Source organism: Pogona vitticeps, chromosome 1 (genome assembly GCF_051106095.1).
Source record: "Pogona vitticeps strain Pit_001003342236 chromosome 1, PviZW2.1, whole genome shotgun sequence".
NCBI lineage: Eukaryota > Metazoa > Chordata > Lepidosauria > Squamata > Agamidae > Pogona > Pogona vitticeps.
Window position 1 is genome coordinate 346,616,869 of NC_135783.1, and position 26,290 is coordinate 346,643,158.

Consider the following 26,290-nt stretch of genomic DNA (forward strand, 5'->3'; position numbering starts at 1 on the left):
CTTGTCACAGGATATTACTGAAGCGAATAGCTTAGTGAGATTATTTGTGACTTGGGAATTAGGGTTGTCCCCCTCCCCTCACTGCTTGTGTTTGTGTGTCTGAGCGGGTATTTCTGGAGATTATGATCTAGCCGGCAAAACAAGAGGCGGAACATTTATACCGTATGAAGGAAGGGAGGAAATTGTGTTAACAAGCAGTAGGGTGGGGGTAAGACAATTTAAATGCATCGTTAGCTGGTAGGTGGTGGAGGTCTTGTGGTTAATGAATGCAAGGATCAGGATAACTGTGTGATCCTCTGACCTTCTCAGCGTCAGCCCAGATCTGTTTCATTTGTCTTTGTTTTGAATGAGCAGGAAGACGTTATACAGTTGGTGCTTCTTGTTAGTTTTGCCTTTGCGTATTTGTAAACATGGACCATAAAGCTGTCAGTGACTGCTGTAGTCACAGTGGTTTTGTAGGCTCGCCTGTACGGGAAGCACTGCGTTTTTGGAGGCCAGGTTTTGGGAAATGTGGGAAGGAGAGTGCTGTTTTACTCATCCCTGCTGTTGCAAAAGCTGAGAATCAGATGAGGTTAGCAGGAGACGCTGAAAGCAACAAAAAGGCATTCTTCAGGTACGTGCCTAGCAAAAGGCAGAGAAAATAAATAGCTACTCCGTGGGGATAGAAAAATGGTTAAGAGGCAACAAAGAAGAGACAGCTACTTGCTTTAGATTGGTCTTTTCCCAAAAGACATCCTACAATCCTCCAGGCAAATGTGAAGTACAAGTAGAGGGGACAGGATTTCAGCTTGAGATGAATAAATAGTCAAGGAAATACTTTATTAATCATAGAAACATAGAAAGGTGAAGTTGGAAGGGGCCTACAAGGCCATCAAGTCCAACCCGCTGCTCAGTGCAGGAATACAATCAAAGCATATCTACAAGTTTTTCTTGAATGCCTCCAATGTTGGAGCACCCATCACCTCTTGAGGTAATTGGTTCTACTGTCGCACTGCTCTAACAGTTAGGAAGTTTTCCTGAGATTCTACCAAAATCTGGCTTCCTTTAACTTGAGCTGGTTGTTGTTTGTCCTGCAACTGGGATGATCAAGTACAGATCCTGCCCCTCCTCTGTATGACAGCCTTTCAAATATTTGAAAAGTGCTATCACATCTCCCCCAGTCTTCTTTTCTCAAGGCTAAACACGCCCAATTCTTTCAGCCTTTCCTCATCAGGCTTGGTTTCCAGCCCCCTGATCAACCTCACCGACCTCCGTTAGCATCCGTCTTGAAGTGTGGTGTCCAGAACTGGACACAATACTCAAGGTGAGACCTAACCAGTGCTGAATAGAGGCGGACTAGCACCTTGCAGGATTTGGAAACTATTAATGTAGCCTAAAATAGCATTTGCCTTTTTTGTAGCCACATCACACTGTTGGCTCATATTTAGCTTGTGATCTACGGCAGTTCGAAGATCCTTCTCATTTGTAATTTTGCTGAGCCAGGTATCCCCCATCTTGTAACTGTGCAGTTAGTTTTCTTTTCTGAAATGCAAGACTTTGTACTTCTACCTGTTGGATCTCATTCTGTTGCTTTCGGCCCAGTGCTCCACCCTATCAAGGTTATTTTGAATTTTGTTTCTGTCTTCTAGGGCAGTGGTCCTCAATCTTTTCTAAACCACGGACCGGTTGGGGGGGGCGGTCCATGCGTTGGTGGGTGGGGCACACCCCGCTTGTGGGCGGGTGGGGCACGCTTCTGTGGATAGGCGGGTCGTGCATGTGGTGGGTGTGCATGGGGTGTGTGCATGCGGGGGGGGAGCACATCTGTCTCTGCAGCCCAGTCCTGCCAGTGCCACGGACCGGTACCAGGCTGAAGACTGGGGGTTGGGGACCCCTGTTCTAGGGTATTAGCTATTCTGCTCAATTTGGTATCATCTGCAAATCTGATGCGCATTCCTTGCACTCCCTCATCCAGGTCATTAAGAAAAATATTGAAGAGCACCGGGCCCAGGACTGAGTCTTGGGGTACCCCACTGGTTGCCTCCTCCTGGTTAAGAAAAGGACCCATTAATCATCACCCTCAGAGTACGATTCTGTAGCCTTGTGCTCTTCAATATTTTTATTAATGACTTGAGTGAGGGGGGCAGAGAATGCTAATCAGTTTTACAGATGACACAAAATTGGGTAGAACAGCTGATACCCCGTAAGACAAGGGAAAAATTCAAATAGATCTTGATAGGCTTGAGCACTGGGCTGAAATCAACAGAATGAAATTTAACAGGGATAGTGTAACATTCTACACCTAGGGGAAAAAATAAATGCACAGTTGCAAAATGAGGAAAGACGGAAATAACTGGGCATGTTTAGCCTTAAGAAAATAAGACTGAGGAGAGAGATGACAGCACTTTTCAAATCTTTGAAAGGTTGACAAACAGCAGGTGCTGGATCTATTCTGAGTCATCCCAGTGTGCAGGACATATAATAATGGACTCAAATTATAGGAAACCAGATTTCAGCTGACTATCAAGAAAAACTTCCTAACTGTTAGAGCAGTATGAAACAGAACCAATTAGCTTTGAAGCTGGTGAACACTCCAACACTGGAGGCATTAAAGAGAAAATTGGACAGCCATCTATCAGATCTGCTTTTATTTGGATTCCTGCCTTGAGCAAGGGGGTTGGCCTTATAGGTCCCTTTCAACTCCATCTTCCAAAGTTCCAGATGATACTAACATTATTGTAGGAGCTGGAAGAGGTCAATTTGGAGATGAGTGGCTGCTAAGTAGAGGGAACTTGGCCGTCACAGAACTGAACTATTAAATTGAGGGGATAGATGAGATTAGAAGTATCCGACCATTTAGCAGGCTGAAAAGCGTTGCAGAGATTATTAATGGCAGAAACTTGATTTAATTTGTCTTATTTATTTATTGCAGAATTTCACCTTTTCTGGATGCAGTTTTAGTCACTGTTGCTATGGAGAAGATCAAGGAGCAATTTTCCGCTCTCCAAATAGCAAAACGTTCTGCACTGACGAAAGACCCAACTTATTTATTGGACATAGATGTTTCAAGAGGAGAAGAGAGCAATTTGGTGGCTGTTTCCTGTTCCAATAAATCGATCAGGGTTTATAACAGAGAGACATTAACGCTGCTGCAAGAATATAGCAGCCATCAGGGCTTACTCTACGGTGTCCGATTTGCACACACTAGTGAAGCTGTACTCTTTTCGGCCTGCAGTGATGGAACCGTAAAATGTTGGGATACCCGTTCAGCTTCTGTAGAACCAGTACAGCTGTTTTGCGGCTATCCTTCTAACATCTTCATTAGTTTTGATGTAAGCTGCAACGACCTTATACTGTGTGCCGGCACAGAAAAAGTGGCAGAAGATGTATTCATAGTGTTCTGGGATGCCAGAGGTTGCACAAACCAGCCTTCTTCCAGCAAAAAGCCGCTGGGTGCCTATTCAGAGTCCCACAGCGATGATATTGTTCAAATACGTTTTCATCCCATCCAACCCAATCTCCTCGTTTCAGGGTCAACCGATGGCTTGGTGAATGTGTTTGATATTAACAGGGACAATGAAGATGATGCTTTGCTTTCAACGTGCAACTCTGGCTCGTCCATAAGTTTCATCGGGTGGTCTGGAAAAGAATATCGGCAGGTCTACTGCATGACACACGACGAGGGATTTTGTTGGTGGGATCTCAACCACTTGGATAAGGAGGAGCCAATTACGTTGCTGCACATTTCAGACGCAAGAGACGCCGCTGGCGTAGAAAACACCAAACTGGACTACTTAATTGGCGGCTTGTATCATGAAAAGTTGGACAAATTGATTGTTGTTGGAGGTTTGACCACAGGAAGCGTCTGTCTCATGGACTGTGGCACTGAAGGTCTGACATCAGTGGGAGCCCTTCATGATGGCCACTCTGCTACCGTCCGCTCTTTTTACTGGAATATGGAAGACAGCTCTTTGTTGACTGGTGGAGAGGATGCCCAGCTGTTGCTATGGAAACCTGGAGCGGTAGAAAAAGCCTTCAAAAAGAAGACATCTTTGAAAGCTGTGTCCTCTCTTCATCAAAGAGCTAGAGTTCACCAGGACTATTTCAAAAGGAAGAAAAATTGATCAGCAGAGAAGTGAATACAAGAGGGACCCTCTTTTACATGCATCAGAGTAGACCTTTGGTCTAGATGGGCGAGATAGAAATCCAATAAATAAATAAATAAATAAATCTCTGCAGGAGCTTTCTCCAATCCTGCTGTGTTGGATTAATGTTCCTATTATCTCTTGTCGGTATCACTGGGGATTATGAGGGTTGTAGTCCAACGCAGCTGAAAAGGACCCTGAAAAACATGACTTGGGGAGGCCGCTCTACACAACAATAGCTGTGTCATGGTACCGTAGGAGAAAGAGCTGTGTAGGCCTTAAAAACTTAAGTGCAGAATGCTGATGGGAAATGCAGAGCATTTTACCCCATAATGTATAATGCCCTGTGTGATCTACAGCTTGAACCTCCATGAGCCAGAGATCACTGGATTGAGTGGAAAAGGGCTTCCATTTCACAAAGGACTAGTGAATGTCCCTTATTTATTTATTTATTTATTTATTTATTTATTAAATTTATACCCCACCCCTCTAGACCATGTCCCTTGGGGAACAAGTGCTTTAGAAAGAACAGCTGTGCATGTGTGGGCCATTGTGCACACAGTGAAAAAAAGAAGACCCTGTTCTAATTTATTAGGCTATCAGCTCTTATGCTGTGGAGTCCATATCATCATTCAGAATAGCTCATGTGCCATAGAAAATATGATACGGGACTGTTTCCTGTCATAAGGGCAGATGTTTTAAACAGCGGAGAATATTTCTCAGAGTGCAGGCTTTATTATAGGTGTCTGGTACACACACCTTGACTCTGAGCAGATCTTCTAAAAAAATCATAATCAAGACCAGTGGGTCCCTAGTATCCAGTGAAGAATGCTTAGGACTGGCATTCCAGTGTGGGAATCTGTTTAGCAGATTAAAAAGTGCTGTCTGAAATGGCTCTGGATAAGTTTGTTGAAATATTTTTCTTTACCTTCCTATAGTTCCATTTCTATTTAGCATTTTATCCCCCCCAAAAGAGATGGTTTTATTGTTGATGAAGGTGCTGTGGAAAAAAGGTGCAATGGAAATGAAATAAATAATAGTGCAGGGCTATCTTTCCTGGGCTGTCTTTCCACATACAGAGTTGCATGAAGAATACTGTATCAGTGTGACCTGGCACGGTGGGGCTGCAGTCGTCTTGCATGTGATTTGGGATGGGCTGCTCTTACTGCAAAAGTGCTGTTATTCTGTAGTGCAATGGAGAAGACACAGAGACAGTAGCCCTTTACCTATAGGAGATGTGGCCATTGTGCATCCCCAGGGCATTTTTGTAAACCCCCCCCCCCAGAGACCCACCTCCTCAAATTGACCAAAAGCCGTATCTCAGTTCTTGGAGTCTCCAGGAGTGGGTTTAAGGACCTTCCCCAATCCCAAAAGAAACTGGAAGGAATCAGCTGAGTGTTTCCTGATGGTTTGTAATGTTAGTGTCCAGCCGCATCCAAGTCAACTGTGATTTAGGGTCAGTTGCCCTTGTTATGGGTCAAGGCTGTTAACTGTGTAGGGCAGAGAAGGAGACCATAAGTGACCAAGCAGCTCTTGGTTACACTCTGGACATTCAGCAGGAACTGCAGTAAGAACACCTAAAACCCAAATTCAGGGCATTTATGTGGTTCCTGACACCTGTCTAAGTTTAGAAATATGAAAAATTAGCTTTTGCCCTTACTTCTTTTTTGCTTTAAAAAAAAGTCAATTTCTGCTCCTGGAAGCCTCTAGGAGTAATTGCTTTCACTTCGTAATCCCCCCCCAAAATAAAACAAAAAGAAATGCCCACGTGTGTACTTTTATTTTACATTTTTTCCCCAAACAATGGCAGTTTCTCAATCTGATGATGCAATAGCACAAGGTGGAGTCCAAAATTTGGCCACGAGCCTCCCAAGATCACTCATATCTGCTCAACAAAGGTGGGGGGAAGACCAACCGATTCTGCACCTTGAGGGATGAAAATGGGTACGCCAGGCTGGTAACAAGGTCTGTAGACTCCATCCTGGGACGTTTTAAGTATGGATCCCAGAACTTCAGCATCTTGCCAGGATGATTTGGGGATTTTTGTGTCTCCCCTACCCTGCAATGTACAGCCCGAAGAAGAGGCCTACAGGACTTGAAAGCTCATCTATTTACGGTATCTTGTCGTAGTGTGCCATCACGTCGCTGCGGACATTTTGTGACTCTATGCATGAGCATTCCCCAAAATGTCCTTGGTGGTATCTTACCATGTTTCACCAAAAATAAGACAGGGTCTTATATTAATTTTTGTTCCAAAAATGCATTAGGCTTATTTTTCAGGGGATGTTTTATTTTACAAGTCATGTCATCTTCTGGTTGCTGCACAAGGGTGGAGGGTGGAGTTTCACTTCACTGGGGCTTATTTTTGGAGTAGGGCTTATATTATGAGCATCCTGAAAACTCATACTAGGGCTTATTTTCAGGTTAGGTCTTATTTTCGAGGAAACGGTATACACTGGATAGGTCAGAGAAGCAACATGTACTGCCACCATGTTTTGTTAGGAGGATGTGATCAGCTGACAATGAATTTCTTACAGCCTTTTAAGTGTCATATTTGCATTTTTAAATTAATTTTTTTTAAATAAATGGCAAGTTAAGGTTGATATTTTACCTGGTCTTTTTCTAGTAACCATATTCAGTTTGTCTAATTCAGAATGCAGGATGACAGTAGCAGAAAGCTAAAAAGTAGCTATAAACCTGAATCATAAGCCTTCAAGTCAAACAGATGGAGTTGCTGGAAGGGGTGCAGCCTTTGATGGACTGGGATACCGTCACCTCCTTGACAAGCGGCAAATTTGGGTTTTCTAAGGAACAGGCACTTACAGAGTTCATCATACAGGGTGCCACCGTTCATGTGCTGTTCTATAAAGATGTCACCTTGCGGGTAAAAGAAGAAGAAAAAAAGTCATCTCATTCTACCCACAACCATGCAGAACCACACATTCCGCAGGAAAGAAACATTTCGGGTAAAAACAATTGTAAAGCCAATTCTTGTAGGTTATTGCAAAACTTACTAAACGTAAGACAAGCAACAACAGGGTTTTCATTTTACTCTCCCCTTCCCAAGCAGAAAGACGTTTCACTGTTAAGTTCTTAACAATAGTGCCTAAAAATATCTTAAAACGAGGCAGTGCTGACAAAATGGGAATGGCAGGATTAAAGCAACCACCACCAACCACTTATCCACCCACTCCATCTCTTCTGAAACTTGATCTCCCCGTTGGTTTGCAACAAGTCAGATTTGGGATAGAGAGTGAGTTGTTACTCCATAGATTTGAATTTGGGTTTTAGGTGTTCTTTTGTTAAACATTTAAAAACCAGCACCCGGCAGCCTTACCAGTAGTAGGATGGTGTGCAAACTGGAGCCAAACAAGAAGCTCCCAAAATGGGCCATTATTTATTTTATTTATTTTTATTTATAATAATATAAAAGGAAAAAAGAAAATACAGTGGCCGAAAACCTATTGTGTCATAAGAAAATTAGCATAAATCTTGGTGCCAAAGAGTTGCAGGTTAAGAGGTCAGTGTAGGCATTTGCTATTGTATGCTGAGTTGACTTGGTGTGCAATGCCTTTGCTGACTTTTTAATTTGCATTAATCAGCTACTGAGGTTTAACATGGATAACGTTATGTTGGTGGGCATAAGAAATGAACTTCGGGCCAATAAAATGGAATCAGCCAATTAAAATGGTTTGACAAATGAAATGGTCTTGAGCTAATGCCAAAATAGTTTTTCATTTTAGTATAGAAAGTGACCTTTTTTTTGCCTTACAACTCCCTGAATTTGACAGCCACCTTGCCTTCCACAACTGAGATGCCTCTCCTTCATTAACACATAATGAATTTTAGGAATTTGGAGGAGAGTGTTTGTGAGAAGGCAAGTCACACATAAACTACGTACTGGGAGAGATGCTCCTGCTGACACAGGTAATCCGTGGCTTTAAACGAGGGGTGGGTATTGTGGGATACATGAGCTATGGATGTTCTTGTGTCTCGACAGTCTCTTGAGCCATTCTTCTCAACCAAAATCCCCACAATTCACAGAGAATTGGCTTTCCAAGAGGTTATGAGTTTCCTTTCATAACGAGGCACATCTTTCTTATTTTAGAAGAACATCTGGGTTTCTTTTAAATACTAGGGTTTTCTTGAAGCTAGTAGTGACTTTCTGGTCACAGCTGGTTTCGCATAGAAGGACTGGTGTGCTCCCCACCCTACGAAGGTCCTAGAGATGGGGAAATGGTCCCAGATACTCCTGCCTTAAAGGTAAGCCCTGGCACCTTCTATTTCGCCTGGCAGTAAACAGGGCCTCTACTTTCTAATCTAGAGGAGCAAAACCTTTTGTATTTGATTCTGGTAAAGAGTGTTGCTCCACATCAAGAAGCATCTCTGCTGTGACCATCTGCAAGCCAGCCCTTGCCACGGTGGAGTACGGTTGGAAGAAAGCTGCTGGCCGCACCTGGTAGAAAATACGACCGCTCGCTCAACACTCTTCTCCTTTTAAGACAACAGGTAATTTGATCTCCGTAAGTAGCACTGAGTAATAGTTCTATAAAAAAGGATATATGATAATGATTCTTGTCTTATGACAACGGGAGCAATTTCATGGGAAAATATAGCTGAGGCTTGTCAGGCAGCTCATATGTATCTTCGCTAAAACCTGGAGCTCAGCCTCAGCCTGCAGGTGAGGAAAGAAGAGGGAGATGAGTCACTTTGATTCAAGGTGCAGGTATGTGTGTGGGCTAGCCATGGTGTTCCATGACACAAGAGCAGGCCCTGCTTGGAGAGATACCTCTGGCCATTCATCTTAATAATTGCCTTCAGGTGTCCACTGTCTTCCCGGTTCTAGTTTTATTCAGAATGTGGAGCCTGAGAGCTGGTGCCCGTTGTGGCTGGTGGTGAAGTCTCTGCACTTCATGGTAGGTAGAGGGAGGGGTGAAACAGGGACAGAAGTGGGAAGCATTCACAGGATGCGTCCATTCAGACACCAAGTTACCCTTGTGACATTCATTCCACTGCTCAACCGAGCAAAAAAAAAAACACCTTGTGAATCTTATCTTCCCATCATATGTCTGAAACACAATCGTTTCAGTTGAATTTACTGGTTGCCTTATTATACTTTATACCAAGTACCATTACCCAAGGTTTATGATATTGTTAAAATATCAAGCAGGTAGGTCTTGTGTTTGCACAGACGTTACCTTCTTACACAGTTCTCAGTTGAGTCTGATCCTTTCTACCTCATACTGCTCAGATACCTCCCATGTTGCAGGTTTTGTTAAACAGCAGTTGACTGATTGATTGATTGATTGATTGATTGATTGATTGATTGATTGATTGATTGATTGAACGAACGTATATGCCACCCACTCTACCCAAAGGTCTCTGGGCGGCTTACAACAATTAAAATACAATAAAAAGATAAAACAATTACAATACAATTAAAATAGATACTCTAAAAATTGCCATCAGGACCCACAGTTGACATTATTTCAATTAAAAGCCTTCTGGAACAGGAAGGTTTTGACCTGGTACCGAAATGTCATCAGCGTCGGCACCAGACAAATCTCAGTCGGGAGGGCGTTCCATAGTCTGGGGGCACCTCATAGTCTGGGGGCAGCTGCCGAGAAGGCGCTTTGTCTACAAGCCATCCCTCTTACCTCCTTGAGGGATGGCTCTTTCAAAAGGGCCCCCTGGCTAGATCTTAATTGCCGAGTAGGCTCATATGGAAGGAGGTGGTCCTTCAGGTTTAGGGCTTTATATGTCAAACATATTAATGAACTTCTTAAACTGATTTAACTACTCTGATGTTAGGATCTTTAAACAAACAAACGCCAAACATGCAGCAGCTTTTCCTGCAGTTCAATGAGGATTCCCACATCCTTGATTCCACAAGGGTAGGAATAAATTTAGAATAAATATTGATTCAAGTCACTGTTACAAGTGTTCTGTGAATTGGAAAGCTTAGTAAACAAAATAGATGAAACAAGTGGCCAATTACTGGTTTAACAACACGAGAAAAGCCAGTGTGCAGTTAAGAGTGTTGTACTGGGAGCTGGACAAGCAAGTTCCTATTGATCCCTGAAACTTACTGGGTAGACCTTGTCCCTTCTGTTTCATAGTGTTGAACCCATCTCACAGGGTTGGGCTTTTTTCTGGTTCTTCTTTTATTGAGACATTTTACCGTGTAAGGACATAAGACATAAGACATAAGACATAAGAAATGTATTTGTCATTGCGCTCACAAGTGGGTGCAACGAAATGAGGTGCTCTTCCCCAAGGTAAAACTGGACAACACTACAAAAAAAAGTTAAAATATACACAACTTTCACCATCCAAATATAGATACCCCATTTTCTCTCAGCAATTAAAATCCACCAAAAACCTATGGCCCCACATTTAAACTCAATACTGCACTTGGGTAAAAACTGTTCTTGAATCTGCTTGTCCTTGCTTTCAATACCCTGAATCTCCTTCCTGATGGTAATAGTTTAAAGAGCTGATATCCCGGATGAGAGGAGTCTTTCAGTATGTTAGATATCTTCCTCTTACATCTGTTCTTATACAATTCTTCCAAAGAGGGGAGTGAACAGCCAATGATGTTTTGGGCCGTCTTAATCACCCTTTGAATTGCCTTTTTCTCTGCCACTGTGCAGCTCGTGAACCATACACAGAGACAGTAGGATAATATGCTCTCAATCGAACTCCGATAGAAGGTGATTAACAAACTCTCAGTCAATTGTTGCTTTCTAAGAATCCTTAGAAAATACAACCGTTGTTGTGCCTTCCTGATTAACGCAGCGGTGTTTGCACTCCAAGTCAGGTCATTTGTTATGATAGTCCCAAGAAACTTACATTCAACCACCTGTTCCACACAAACTCCATCTATATACAGTGGCTGAATGTCTGCTCTTTTTTTCCTATAGTCCACTATGAATTCCTTGGTTTTTTGGATGTTAAATAAAAGATTGTTTTTTTTGCACCAGCGGGATAGCTGTAATACCTCGTCCCGATACGCAGACTCATCATCCCCAGAGATAAGTCCTACTAGTGTAGTATCGTCTGCAAATTTGATAATCCTATTACTGGGATGGTTATTGGTGCAATCCGATGAATAAATGGAGAACAGTAGTGGACTAAGGACACAGCCTTGTGGAGTGCCAGTGCTGAGTATCTTGTCAGTAGAGATGTAGTCATTCAGTTTAACCCTTTGTGGACGATTTGTTAAAAAATCCAAAATCCACAGACAGATAGAATCTGGAAAATCAAGATCTTTAAGTTTGTCTATTAAGCTGTGGGGTATAATGGTGTTAAAAGCAGAGCTAAAGTCCGCGAACAGCATTCTTACATAATTCCCTTGTGTTTCCAAGTGGGATAAAGCCATATAAAGCACAGTATTGATCGCATCCTCGGTTGATCTATTTTCTTTATAAGCAAACTGAAGCCCATCAAAGGGATGAGGAAGGCAGGAGATAATATATTTCCGAACTAACTGCTCAAAGCACTTCATTAAGATTGAAGTTAGTGCCACCGGCCTGTAGTCATTCGGACTGTTTGTAGGCAACTTTTTAGGCAGTGGAACGATGATGGAAGCCTTGAGACAGACGGGAACTGCGCATAGTGTCAGAGATCTATTAAAAATTACAGTCCATATCCCGGCTAGCTGATCAGCACAGTCTTTTACCACCCGACCAGGAATTAAGTCGGGTCCAGCTGCTTTTCTGGAGTTAACCACTTTCATAGTCTGTCTCACATCCTGCTCATTCACAATGAAGGGGGGACTCTGCTGAGTAAATGATGGCAAACGAACAGTTTCAGTTTGATCGATCTCGAATCGAGCAAAAAAGTTTTTCAACTCCTCAGCCACCTCCACACCTCCGCCTGAGGAAACCTTTTTTGCTTTGTAGTTTGTTAGTTGTTGAACCCCCTGCCAAACTTGCCTCATGTTATTGCTGAGAAAGCAGTCTTCAATTCTCCTCTTGTATTCGGCCTTAGCTTGCTTAATGCCTCTCCTCAAATTCGTTCTTGCTGCACTGTAGTCTAGATCATCCCCAGACTTAAAAGCCTTATTTCTAGCATACAACAGGCATCTAACCTTCCCGGTCATCCAAGGTTTTTGATTGGGATAAACCCGGATACGTTTATCCACTGTGACCGTGTCAATACAGTGTGCCATATACCCTAACACTGCAGCTGTATGTTCTTCCAGATCAGGATGGTCAAAAATTTCCCAATTTGTTTGTTCAAAACAGTCCTTTAACTGCTCCATTGCTCCCTCCGGCCAGCTTTTCACTGTCTTGACTACTGGCCCTGACTGTTTTCTCAGAGGAATATACTCCGGAGCTAAAAACAGGGACATATGGTCAGACTGGCCCAAGTGTGGCAATTGTAATATCCTGTATCCATTTGCAATATTCGTGTAGACCTTATCTAAGGTGTTCAGCCCCCTAGTAGCACACCTTACATGTTGATGGAATTTGGGGAGGACTGCACGTAGATCTACATGATTGAAGTCTCTTGCAATAATGTATACAGCATCCGGAAATTTACTTTGCAAGTTGCCAATTTCATCGCCCAGATGACCCAGCGCCAAATCCGCATTTGCATCCGGCGGAATATAAACAACAAGAATAAAGGAGGAAAGTATGAAGATTACACAGAAAACAAATAACAGAACTGTGCAAAGTCAAGTCACACAAACCATATCAGAGAACAAGATTACAGACTGAGGTCATCCATTGAGTGGATCTTTCTAGAAGTCCCCATGAGGACATGAGATGGTTCACATATTGGTTACCTGTTCACGTTCACATAATTAATAAACAAATATGGTGTTATTGTTCCCAATAACTAGTATTTCTGGATTAAACTATCACATGTGGGAATGTGTGCCAAATTCCAGACATCTCATCCAATATTTGGGAGCCATTGTGCTATCAGTATGATCTAAGCCTTTGTGTTGGGGAGAGATACCACTTACGTGCTAGTTTAAAATTGTGTCCTCTGAGTCTACAAAGGGGGGGGGAATTGAAAAGGTTTATTCTGATGCAAATGCTAGGTAGTGTTAGTAATGGATGTACCAATACCATTGTTCCTAATAAGTTTTGACATTGGTGAGTATCATCAGGAGGAATGAGTGAGGATGGCATGGAGATCAGTGGTAAGATCTCCCCAGTGCTCAGTAGCAACCAAGATTGCAGATTTAAATGGCAAAAATGATCTAGAGAGATGTGTCTGCAGCACAGGGATAGCTGTGAAACTGTTGATCTATGTCAGTTGAAATAAAGACATTTTACATACCTAAATTATTATCTAAGGGCTTGTTTACATGGGCTCATTTGGAACAGGTTGGTGTGGGCTAAAAAGGGTTCCCTAAGGGCCAATGGAGGACCACTATTCCATTTGGTATGACCCTTATATCCAAATGACATACTCACCTCAAGTGACTCTATTTGGTCCTCTTGCCTGTTGAAAATATCCCCCTCCTTGCACTCTCTCCTCCAGTTTTCAGCAGGAAGTTTTCAATTTTTAAAATAAAAAAAATTATGTGATGCAACGCCATTAATGCTGTCCTAATACAGTTTTTCAAAAATAACTTTTACTTTCTCTGCCCCTCCACGGAGCATAGGAAGTGTTGTATTTTGGATCAAGAAGTGGCTAATCTGCCCTTTCAAGGCACTTAACAATATGCGAAGTTGAAAGTGCTTGCTTTGGTTTGATTCCAGCTATTGCACATGCTGGAAATGAAACAAAACAGAGACATCCTATGTACACCAACAAAGTAGAAGCTACTGACTGGGAGCTAGAAAGGGGCAGGTAAGAACGCTCTGGGGATGATCTGATTTACTCTGGCAATTACATTGTGTACCAGTAATTGCCAGAAAAAGCAGCAAACCGGCCCATCCCTGCAGCGGACCAAACAGCAGGACAAATGCCCATCTGATCACACCGAAGGTTGCATGTTTGTTTTGGGAATCTTCCCAATAAAATCAGTAGCATTCTATTTTAGTCCGGATTCAAAAACAGCCAGTTTCCTTGTAGGTTCAAACACACACTGTTACATGAAAATCCAGACAAACTAGACGCTAAATGAATCATGTGATTGGGCTCTGGCATGGCTGTCTCTTTCCTTCTTAATTACCAATGGGGTTGACTCAGCCCAGATCAAAGCTGTAATACGAGAAAGAAGGTCTTTTAATGTTTAGCCCCTGACAGGATCCCTAGCATCAAAGTTCTTTTATTTCCCCCAAGAGAAAAGCTGCCATTAGTTAAATAATCCCAATGATTATTTAAGGGTGATACATTAATTAAATTCCATCCCTCCCAACCCTGACATTAAATTAATTTTCCCAGTTTTTACTATGCTCATGAAGTCATTTCCTAACTGAACAGTCTAAACCTCTGCTTATCTATGGGAGAGGCTGTTTAGTGTGTTATAGCCAGCTGCAATCCCAATGACCTGAGTCCCCCCCATCTCATTACAGTCAACTGAGTGACACAATGATACCTTTAGTTTTTTTGCATTTGAATTTAAGTACAGAGATGTATTGAAGCACTATTGTTCAATTGTTCACGGAGGCTCTGCCAAGGAATAAATGGGAAAGAACAAAATGCTGTAAAGCCACATTCCCCTTACTAGTTTTCTAGAACAGCCTCCCCCAAAGCAGATTCACTTTAGCTTAATGATTTAAAACACACAAATATTACAGTAATAACAAAATATTAAAAACTGTTATTAAAAGGCAATTAAACATAACGGCTGAAATCCAGAAATAAGTTATAACCAGACTAGGCCCACTGAATCAATTGAACTTACAAAGGAGCTGACTTAAGAAATTCCCACTGATTCAATGGGCCTACTCTAGTTGTGATTTACTACTGGATTCCAGCCAATAACTAGCAAAAAGCAGAACAGTGAAGCCTATTGAAAACCACATTTTAAAAGGATAAAACAATTCTCTCCTTCAGAACCTTTCCTTAAATTATTTTGGCAGTGCAGTTGTCAATCAGCTGTGCCAATTCAGTTTTTTTTCCTGAATGGTGTATAGCAGTGATTCCCAACCTCAGGTAACCCAGGTGTTCTTGAACTGCAGCTCCCAGAAGCCCTGATCAGCACAGCTGGTTGTCAAGGCTTCTGGGAACTGCAGTCCAAGAACACCTGGGTTACCCAAGTTTGAGAACCATTGGTGTATAGGACACAGTTGAAAATGCACACCGTGAAAAGAATATTTAAACACAACTCAGTTTCAACAAACATATTTTACAAAAAGCAAAAACATTAACAAAACCCACATTTGCTCAATCCTTTTGTCCCTTAGCACCTTTATGCATCTGCCACCCAGAAGCTTCATCAAGAATACAGTATTACATAATAAGATGGAATATAAATTTTGTTGTGGCCCAAGAGAGATCAATGGCACCAGAGTGGAGGAATGCAGCTCTCCAGTCTGCAAGGCTGGCTCACTTTAAACTCCATGTATCATTTCACACATTAAGCAGGAATATAGCCAGGTTATGTAATTATCAGGGTGTTGCACAGAGACCTTGGAGACCAAGATTCGAATGCCTCTCTCAGCAGAACTGGACATGGTAGATTTGAAAATTAAATTGTTGATGCTAAAATTAAAAACGGGGAGATCAACCCACTGTCGTTAAATGTCGAAGCTCCAATGTTCCTTTGTTGCATTAGCTTTACTAACTTCTTAGAGGGGGCTAAATGTTGGATTCTTCTCCTGTCTGAATATAAACGCAGTCAATTTAACTCTTTAGCATTCAAATTAATGTGGTATTTTCAAGCACTGCCACAGAGACATGAACACACGCGGTGGTCTTGGGACTGTCGTTCTTTGAACCTGTTGTACCTCACAGGTTCGTTGGGAAGATGAAGAGGAGAGGAGGAAAATCTTGGGCTCACTGGAAGACAATCAACTATAAATGTAATTAATAAATAGTTTAAAACTTATTAAGTTGGGTTTCTCATCTACCATACACTCATCACGGATTTGCCCCTAATCTGGATTTCAGATTGGGTGTTTAATTGTTCAAGAAGATTCACTGAAAAGTAATTAATGGAAACCTTAGAAAGTTTCAAGGAAACAGAAAGTAAAATATAATGGCATTTTTGTGGTGATTGTTATGGGTCATCACTTTGATTCTGACCTAAGGTAACCTATGAAGATAAGCGAGTTGTTTTTTAGGAATGGTTTAGTATTTCTACCTCCCACTTAATTGCCATGCCTGAGCAGAGTTTCACTCCCAGGTCCTCTCAGTCCTAGTCTGACAGGATCACATCAGCTTTTGAAAAGGCCACCTCTTTAACATTAACAAATCTTTTTCGCACTAAGATTCTGTGGATTACAATTCACTTCTTCGCTGAAGCACTGAGCAAAGGGGCTGTTGTTTCTGAATAAATCCATTTATAAGTGTTCGTTCAAGGATGAACTCCCAGGCCAGTGGAAGAAAATGGATTTTAAATACAAACAGATTGTACCCATCCTGTCCCTGGTAACTCTGTGAATGGTTAAAGATTAAAACCTCGCTGCTGTTCAGCCCATGCAGTCCTGGACTACATTTCAAGACTGAGTTTAAGGCAGACTTAATGCAAGATGCATATATAAGCTCAGAAAAGCACAGTGTAGGACCTCATATTTACCTACAAAAATGATTCTAAAAATGCAAACCCATGAAATTCTGTTTAAATAATACACATTTTTAGTTAATGCTGTCTTGTCCACTAAACTCAACATTGCCTATCGCCTCAGCATGCTTTAACCTTGCCCTGGACAACGTCATGGATTCAAGACTGGTCTAAATGACCTTTCCAGGTTTTTCTTGTTCCCGACTTATGGCGGACCCCATGAATGACAGCACTTAACAAGCAGACAACAACAACAACATGAATGAGTCATCTCCAAAATGTCCTGAGCTCAACAACCTTGTTCGGTTCTTGCAAAGTCAAGCCTGTGGCTTCTTTTAGGGAATCAGTCCTTCTTGTATTTGGTCTTCCTTTTTTCCTGCTGCCTTCCACCTTTCTCATAATGATTGTCTTTTTTTCATTATGCTCCCAAAATAGGATGGCTTCAGTTTCAACATGTTTGTGTCCAGAAATAGTTCAGGCTTGATTTGCTCTAGGACACACTTGTTCATCTTTTGAGAACCCCATTACGAACCATTGATTCTGACAGCAGAGGTTCAGGATACCTTCCAACTTCTATTTTGCACTGCGAAGATTTGTCTTAAAAACACTATCAAGTGCAGATGCTGAGAGGTAACAATCTTCAGACTTGACAAAGGAAAGAGATGTGTGGCTTGGGATTAAGATTCAACAGACAGAGAGGACTAAGTCTGCTTTCTGCATGAGATCCCTTTGGAGTTGGACTTCAAGATCTAACAGGGAACTGGAATTGCTTGGTGCATTAATGTTTTGTTGGCTTTGAAATGCTCCATGGGCCCCACATTGGGTTATGCTAGTTATACCATTCTGGGGGATACTGCAAAACATGGGTTTTGCATTCATAGGATTTGCACTGCAAAACAACTGTAAAATTTAGCATGTGTCTGAAGTGAAATGGAGAAGGTGTAATTGTTGAATTTAATAGGGAAAGCGGGTTTGTATTATCCATTACACTGTTGTGGGAAAACACTGCAAAACACAGGATGTGTTCTGCAAAATGTATAGGTTTTGAGGCGAATCCAAATTTCAGGGGTTCATACTTACCACGCCTTACACCCTCAAAACACCTTAAACACCTAGCCTATAAATAAAACAAACAAATCAAAAATATATGTTGTATAATACGGATGAAGGAAGATGCAGGAAACTCAGTCTTGTCTTTTAAATTGTCAGTACTTTCATGTCCGTATCATATGACTTGTGTAAATAAAATAAAATAAAACAAAAATAAAATTTGTAGGGACGAAACAAACACAAACCATGAAAGGAGACAAGAGTTCAGAGCCTTGAGTTAAAACAAAGGAAATCTTTGACTGGATTTAAGGCTGTGCCCTTCAGTCCTTCGCTGTGACGTGTGTTTCTTTACAGCTAAGCTTCTCTGACCTAGCCAGTGTATACCCTGTTTCCCCGAAAATAAGACCTAACCTGAAAATAAGCCCCAGTTAAGTGAAACCCCGGCCTTCACCATTGTGCAGCAACCAGAAGATGACATGACTGTAAAATAAAGCATCCCCTGAAAATAAGCCCTAATGCATTTTTGAAGCATAAATATAAGACCCTGTCTTATTTTCGGGGAAACACGGTATTATTTTCCTAAGGTGTTTTCCCCGCTCATCAAAGGATGTTCTCTTATTGCTTTAAAGTATAGTCCTTCTGCTTTAAGTAGAGAACTATTCCTGTGGAAAGAAGTGATTTTCCTTTAATTCATTTGTGAAAGAATGCTTGTGTAAATTTGGGAATAGCAGACTTCCAGTTCATCCCGAGATAAGATATGGTCATTCTGTTAACAGGGGCTATTTTGCGCCTTTGTACACAACAGGCCTGGAAGGGCATGCCGCCATGTTGGGCCCTGGACTGTCTCCTTCCATATGAGCCTACTTGGCAATTAAGATCTAGCCAGGGGGCCCTTTTGAAAGAGCCGTCCCTCAAGGAGGTAAGAAGGATGGCTTGTAGACAAAGGGCCTTTTTGGCAGCTGCCCCCAGACTATGGAACGCCATCCCAAGGAAGATTCATCTGGCACTGACGTTGATGACGTTTCAGCACCAGGTCAAAACCTTTCTGTTCCAGAATGTTTTTAATTGAAATAATATGAACTGTGGGTCCTGATGGCAATTTTTAGAGCACTGTATTTTAGAGCACTTTAATTGTATTGTAATTGTTCTATCTTTTTAAAGTATTTAACTTGTTTTAAGCCACCCAGAGACCTTTGGGTAGTGTGGGCAGTTTATAAGTTAAATAAAAATAAAAAAATAAAAAATAAATAAAACAGAGATCCATGAAGAACATCAGAAGCTGCCTTCAATTAAGCCAGACCATTGTTCCACTTAGCTCTGTATTGCCAACTCTTACTAGCAGTGTCTCTACAATGTTTTAGGCAAGACCGTTTTTTCTAGGCTTACCTGAAGATCCCGTATTCCCCAGTGGTCTCCCATCTAAGTACTAACCATATCTACCCTTGCTTAGCTTTTGAAATCAAGCAAGTCTGCTTTTCCCCCGGTGGTATACTAGTATGTGTCCAGAAAACACAAACAAAAGCCAGTTGCATCATGGATAGTTTTCATTATAGAAGGTAGAGGATTTAAAACATACACTTTTATTTACGTTGCAAGTAAAAATATATATATACATCAAATTACAGACAATTTGGAGAGTTTCTGCATATAGATTTTCTCCCTGATAGCAATTTATGTTTAATTGCTCATCAATAATCTGAGGAAAGTCTTTGATAAATATTGCTTTTTCTGTTCCTTTCCTTTATAATCCATCTAGAAAATGCTATGATAGGAGATAGATTCCAGTTCCATGTTTTATTGGAGAAAATGGTCCTGCCCTTGCTTTTCACTTGACCAGTAGATTGGTCATTAATAGTACATTGACATAGTATAGTACATTGATACTGGAAGTGCTAAACTATCCTTATGGAGTTTGAATCCTCAGGTCTGCATACCCGTCCTTTTTGTGAAGACATATTCAATGTATGAGAAGGAACGTGGAGAATGTTAAAGGTTTGAGCTCTGCTGCTTTTCTTAAGGTGCTCACAGAGGTGCAAAGGCAAGGAACCCCATTTGTCTTTCCTTCCGCTAAAATCTTGACAAAACTATGGAAACCTTTTGACCAGGTCAGTTTGGGTCAATGCAAGCTTAACTCTGTTTCACTCTCTGTGCTAAAGGCATTGACACGTCCTAAAAAAAAATATCTTTCTTTGATACAGTGGCTGGGAGCCGCAAAGTCGAGAGTGTATAAAGCTCTGGCTAACTAACCTAAGACTGAGAAACTATGTGGCAGCTATAAAATCCCTGTGATCTGAATATGCACAAACTGTTCTTATGGTCCTCGCGGTAGGAACAAACAATTCTGCTCTCTGGCTGAAAGCAGTATTGTGCTTTTATCCGGAGTTTCCTCTGGATTGTTCGGACAAATAAAACTGAAATTGAATACGAAAAATCTTTGGCTGGTTCTAGTACTTTCTGGATTACAAAGTATCAGGGCCGTAAATTTAAGTGACAGTTGTCTTTTACAGGATAGCGCTGTGCTGTACTTTGGCCCGACTACTGGAATAAATATTTCCAGTGCTGCTATTTTTGGTAAGAACTGCCTATGCTGGATCATATGAAAAGCCCCTCTCATCCAGTACACTCGCTTGCCTCTGTGGCCAACCAGAGGCCTCTAGGAAGTTAATTAAGAGACCCTGCTGGAAGAGGCATGCCCCTTTGTCCCCTACCCCAATACAGTACCTGATAGTTGTATGTATGCTATCTCTGCATAGAGAAGATGGACTCAGCTGTCATTTAGCTGGAAATCCCCGATGCCCTGTGCAGCCATGAACTGATTTGCAACTCTGTTAAAGGGAATTCCATCTACTAAATATATTCATGAAATAGTATCATTTTTGATTAGATGGCTTTTGTTAGATGGCTCCTTGCTCTAGCATCAAGCAGGACATGTTCTCTATCATCTTTCTCATAATTTTAAAACTTCCATTATCCTCCCTTAATTCCACATGCTTGTGATTAAGTCCCACCAGACTCAGTAGGTCTTATTTCTTATATACAGGATTGCACTGTGTGGCATCTTGTTTCATGGTATTTAGAAGCCCAGAATTGGTAAGGCAGATTCCCCCCTCCCCCTATGATCATTTTGCTGCCATTTGAGGCATCTTTTCTATTCAGTGTCTTTTATTTTCTTTATTTCTTTTCTTTTTTATTAATATAACAAAATCATAAATGACAAATAAAATCACAACGCAAATATACAGTGTAACCCACTACCATTGGGAATACATGTTTTGTTCATCTAAATATTTCATCTTAATTTATGTCATGTGCCCCATCTCTTTCCAAAAATGTAATGATTGTACTGTGTGGCTTCCAGAAAATAACAAAAATATACAGGATTTTAAAAATGAGTGTATAAAAACAGAAACCCCTTTAGTGAACCATGGGCCAGCATAAACTTACTAAGTAATTCATATTACAAATGGATGAAGTTTGTAACGGCCTGGATAAAAAGGCAGGTTTTACCTTGCTTTCAGAAGCTCAGGAACATGGGGGCTGATAGCATCTCCACAGGGAGAGAGTTCCAGAGTCAGGTGGCCACTACTGAGAAGGCCCGGCTTCTGTTTGGGCCACCCGCAACATCAAGCATTGGGAGGTGTGGGTGGGACGGGAGGATGACCTGAGGGAGAGGCTCTCTGACAGGTAGTGAGGTCCTAAACTATAAAGGGCTTTATAAGTTAACATCAGTACTCTGAATTTGTCCCGGAAGCATATCGGCAGCCAGTGCAGGCGGGCCAGGACGGAGAACCCAGCCCAAGCTGGATTCTCTGGCGCTGGCTGCCAAGGAAGGAACAAAGACGGTATAATGCTAGGCCTTCAATCCCCAATCCTGACAACCAATCCAGGAGGATACTGTGGTCTGTGGTATCAAAGGCAGCCAAGAGATCACACACCCCTTGTTAGCCTCCCATGAAATGTCATCTAGCATATGTATGTATGTATGTATGTATGTATGTATGTATGTATGTACGTACGTACGTACGTATGTACGTACGTACGTATCTTTTCCCCCATTAAGAAACCAACACAGCTCACAAGTTATTAAAAAAACACATCAAATAAGCAGTAGGAAAATAAGAGCTAATATCATATGGATTGACTCAATAAAGGAAACCATGGCCTTTTAGTTGACAAGCTCAAAATAGTGTCATTAATGATACAACTTTTGGTGATTATCACTTTGTTCTTAGGACCAGCAAAAGTTTGAAGTGGCTTCATTAAGCTTAGGACAGCATTTAGGAACACAATAAGGTAGGTTGAAGGTGGAGTAAGAAAGCTGTTATTTATTCCTTCTTTACTGTCTAACTTCCTGCAATAAAAAGTTCTACAGTAGTTGCCATACACCAAGTTATACCTCAGCTAGGCAGTCATGGAAATCCTTCCAGAATTTGGACAAGTGTTTCAAGTACATTCACAAAATAATCTATAACAAAACTATAGGTTCACCGAACATGCTTTTTCAACATCCAGCTTCATATTCCCAGCTGCCACTGTTACCAGTGCATGTATATACAGTATGTTCTTCAAGGACCGACTCACAAATTGCCCAAGAGGCATACATTGCTGTGTACTTTTCATTTTTGAAATGCTTTGTGTTAACTGCTAGGATATTGACAACATTCAGAAGAAATGTTTCAGGCTAGAAGGCAAATAAGCATCATTTTCATATTGGATGACTGGTGTGACATTATGTGTTGTACACCACTTCGGCCAGAATGGATTAATTGCATTTCAGTGCATTCTTATGGGAAAAGGTGCTTTGACCTACGACCATTTTGAGTTATGATTGGTGTTCCGGAACCAATTAAGTTCGTAAGTCGAGGCACCACTGTACTTATAACAATGATAAAAGTTTTATCCAGCTCTTTTTTTACATGAAGCCAGTGCAGGTTGTCATCTAGATTTTGGGAGCCACTTCTTGCCACAAAGCTGATAATACATGATTCTTTATTTGAATGGGTCTACTCTAGTTGCCACTTGCTATGCTAAAGTAAGTCATAACTAAAGTAAGCTCATTTGAATCATGGAAGCTTATGGAGAAGTTGACTCACCAAATCGCCACTGATTCAATGGGCCTACTGTAGTTCTACGTACTACTCTAAGCAGCAGGCTATTCATGTAGTCTCTTTTTAAAAAATTAACTAGGCTCTGTTGCCAGAATTAACATGTTTAGACCCAATCATGAATACGGTTGAAGATTTTGGAACTAATAAAAAACAAGACATGAGCACTGTTAAAATGTCTCCGATTTTATTTTCCACACCAAAAGAGGAGTTGCCTGAAGTAGAAAAAGAACCCAATCACACCCAAGTATTTAGTCTTGGCTTATATTCCAATTTTACCTGAGGTTATTTTTGTAGACTCTCCCAACCCATGATATAATGTTGGAAATCATTAGAATCTTTATTAAAATCTCCAGAATTGCTATTTTTTATTTTTGTTTTCTCAAACAAAGATGATTTATTTAGAATACCAAGTGTAGTTATTGTTCCTCTGCAATTTTGTATAAACAAAATCAAATCCTTAGCTTCCTCTTTGAAAGTGTACATTTTTATAACAGAAGATTACTGATGCTGGAGCCAATCTGGGAAAACTGCTTATGAATAATAGGCAATATAGTTGCAGCAAGCAAAAATGTCCTTTTTAATATGAAAAATATCACAATTAGGTTGGGCCTGAGTAGTGATTTGAACTGTTATTCAACCAAATCCATTCTGGTTTAGTGACTCTGGTTAGCAGCTCAGAATTTGGTTGTCAAGATTATCATGTCCTTCACAGGGAACAAATCCAGGTTCATCTGACAGGACAAATTTGTACTGTATTTTATTTCTTTCCAGATTAAGTAAAAACAATTGTTCAGCAAGTTATGTCAGCTATTAACCTGCTGAAGCAAATAAAAGATGGAAAACAATGAGCAGACCTGTTTACTTACACTGAACTACAAACTCAGAAAGGAGCTTTTTCCTTCCTGACTGGGAGATCAGAATTTCTTGACTCTGAATAGTCTACAACAGTTGGAGATAACAGTTGAATCAGGAAAAGAGGGGTTCTAAAAGAAAGGCTCACAGGCCTGAGGAGGGAAGCAACAAACACAAGGAGGAGGAAAATGAAAGCAGAGTGAGTGTTGGAAGGGGGCAAAGAGAAGCAAAATAGATGAAACAAGGAGAGCTGCGGGGAGTGAAGTGACAGAACAGGACTAAGCTACACATGGTTTTCATTTACACAGGACAAACCCAATAGTCTTATGTGTTGTTTTCTGAAAGGCGGTGGTTTGAATGAGAATATCAAATGCCTAATCCTCTTCTTGCCAATGGCTTTTATGGCTAATCGCTCACTTCTCAGCTATTTTTAACCTCCAAGGCTACGCTGGTTCCATCATTTGTCAGGGTGAAATGACAAAGTCAGGCAGCAGATTTTGAGTACAGTATTATAAAAGAGCAGGAAACTGATAATACTTGTTATTCTTATGTTTTGTATCGCTGAACTTGGGGACAGGTACATGTGGAACTTTTAACCTCATGGTGCCCAGATAAGATGGCTAGCTTTGGATATTCTGCATCTGGAACTGGGGGAGTGTGGGGGCACTATTTTCTACTATTCCTCAGCAGCAAAAAGCTGTAGAAGAGTGGTAAATGAGCAGAAAGGTTACATGTCTCTTTCACCTCCACTATTACTCATAATTGAAAACCGTTTCCTAATTACATTTCTCAACCACAAAATACCAAATAGGCTATCAGAATTTCTTAACATGTTTAAAATTAAAGCACTGGAAGCTACTAAGTCTAACCATTGGTCCACCTAGCCTAGTACTGTCTAAATGGTTCTCTAGAAGCTTCAGGGAGGGTCACAGATTCAATGTTCCTAACCAACTGTTAACCATGTAGAAACCTACTTCAGCTTCCAAAACCGGATGACATGAGGTGAATTCAGGGTGGATCTGATGTAAATCAATTGGGTTTAAATAATTATTTAAATTTTAAAAATCATTTTCTTAACAATATAAAAAAGCAATTTCCTTGGTTTAAAACATTATTTAAATTTGATTTTTTAAAAAAACACTGATTTTTATCAATCCTAGGAGTATTTAGGTTGGTGTGGTCTGAGTATTGTCCTGTGTATGAAGTCAACTTCTGGCTGTAAAAGACCAGTCACTCAGGACAATCAGTCTTTTTAAATACTTTAAGTTTAGAGGTGGGCTTTTACCAACATGTTTTTTAATTAAGAATAATTGAGCACTGCATTTTATTCTCGTGTATGAGGATCTGGTCTCTAGTTCTGTGTGTGTGTGTGCGTGTGCATTGATTCTGGCAGGATAAATGGGTTATTCATTTCACATTTTGACCATTAAGTGAAGTAACTTCACATGGGCCATTTTCACAATTTTAGTGTAGATTTGTGATATAAAGTGCTTGGTATAACATAAGCAAAAATTGTAGAAGGAAATGTTAAGACTAGATGTTAAACCAGGCAAAGCATTTTAAAAAATATAGAAAGTGAACATTCCTGCAAGCAGATTACTGCAGTGTTAGACAAGACACCCACTGGTGCTTGAGCTAAGCAGCTCTGGTTTGCTCATGTATTTTATAAGCGCACATACAGGACAATTAGGTTAAATTCAAAGAGGAAGTAGAATTGCATGCGAGCATTTGGAGGACTAGTGAGTTATCTCACTGACAGCTTTACCCAGTGCCAATCATACATTAGAGCTCATTACAGATTCCACTGAATCCGTGAGACCATGTTGAAGTAGGGGAAAGTCCATTGTTCTGCTACTGTGATTGTGACTTCAACAAAGAAGAGATAGTTCAGAACATTGCCCTTGCAGAACACTGAGCTTTTACTCTTCTGTATGACACAGGATAGATGTCACAGGCTAGGTCACAAATGCCAGAGAACAGATGTCCATAATGGCATGGAAGAGGCAGACTGAATATATGTTTGAATTGGTGGGCATTTAAATCCCACTTTATTTTCTTTTTTAAAACCCATTATCTGTCTCCATGTATGCTGTTCCTAAAAAAAAGTGCTTTTAAAAAAATACCATGATTTATTGAATTTCCAGCAAGAATATTTCCACAGTGCTATTAAAATAACAGCTCTTATTCTTAGATAGTTTTGGCAGGGCTGCTCTTAATACACTAAAGAACAGCTCCATGAAGTATATCCACATCAGTAAAAGAAAACAGATGCCTCAGACTTTCAGAGGTATTGGAAAGTGTAGCAGTTTTGCATGCTGCTGTTAACAGATCGCCATTTAGCTTTAATTCCAGGAGAATTCTGGTACTGTCACAATCATTTTGTGTGTATGTGTGTGAGGAACTTTCCCCTGAATATAAATGAAACATAAAATGGCAAAAGTCAAACTGCTGCCATTTCAAAATTAATCACATTGTATGCTTGTAGATTTTTTTTTAAAAAAAGAAAAATAATTGTGTTGCTTTTA

General features: G+C 40.8%; 1 protein-coding gene and 2 long non-coding RNA genes across 3 annotated transcripts in view; 2 read left to right on the top strand and 1 right to left on the bottom strand.

The window, feature by feature from the left end:
• The window catches only part of LOC144586073 (uncharacterized), a 64,865-nt gene that overhangs the window by 31,010 nt on the left and 7,565 nt on the right, over nt 1-26,290 (top strand). The window lies entirely within an intron of this gene.
• On the top strand, nt 2,949-5,166 carry WDR89 (WD repeat domain 89). Its single transcript, XM_072986797.2, has one exon. The coding sequence runs from the start codon at nt 2,949-2,951 to the stop codon at nt 4,098-4,100; it is 1,152 nt and encodes a 383-aa protein (XP_072842898.2). The 3' UTR covers nt 4,101-5,166.
• The window catches only part of LOC144586075 (uncharacterized), a 34,903-nt gene continuing 13,811 nt past the window's right edge, over nt 5,199-26,290 (bottom strand). The window contains exons 3-5 of the long non-coding RNA XR_013540798.1: nt 6,819-6,998; nt 5,415-5,611; nt 5,199-5,305 (exon numbers count right to left, since the gene is read on the bottom strand). This is a non-coding gene — a long non-coding RNA (uncharacterized LOC144586075). The remainder of the gene's footprint in view (nt 5,306-5,414; nt 5,612-6,818; nt 6,999-26,290) is intronic.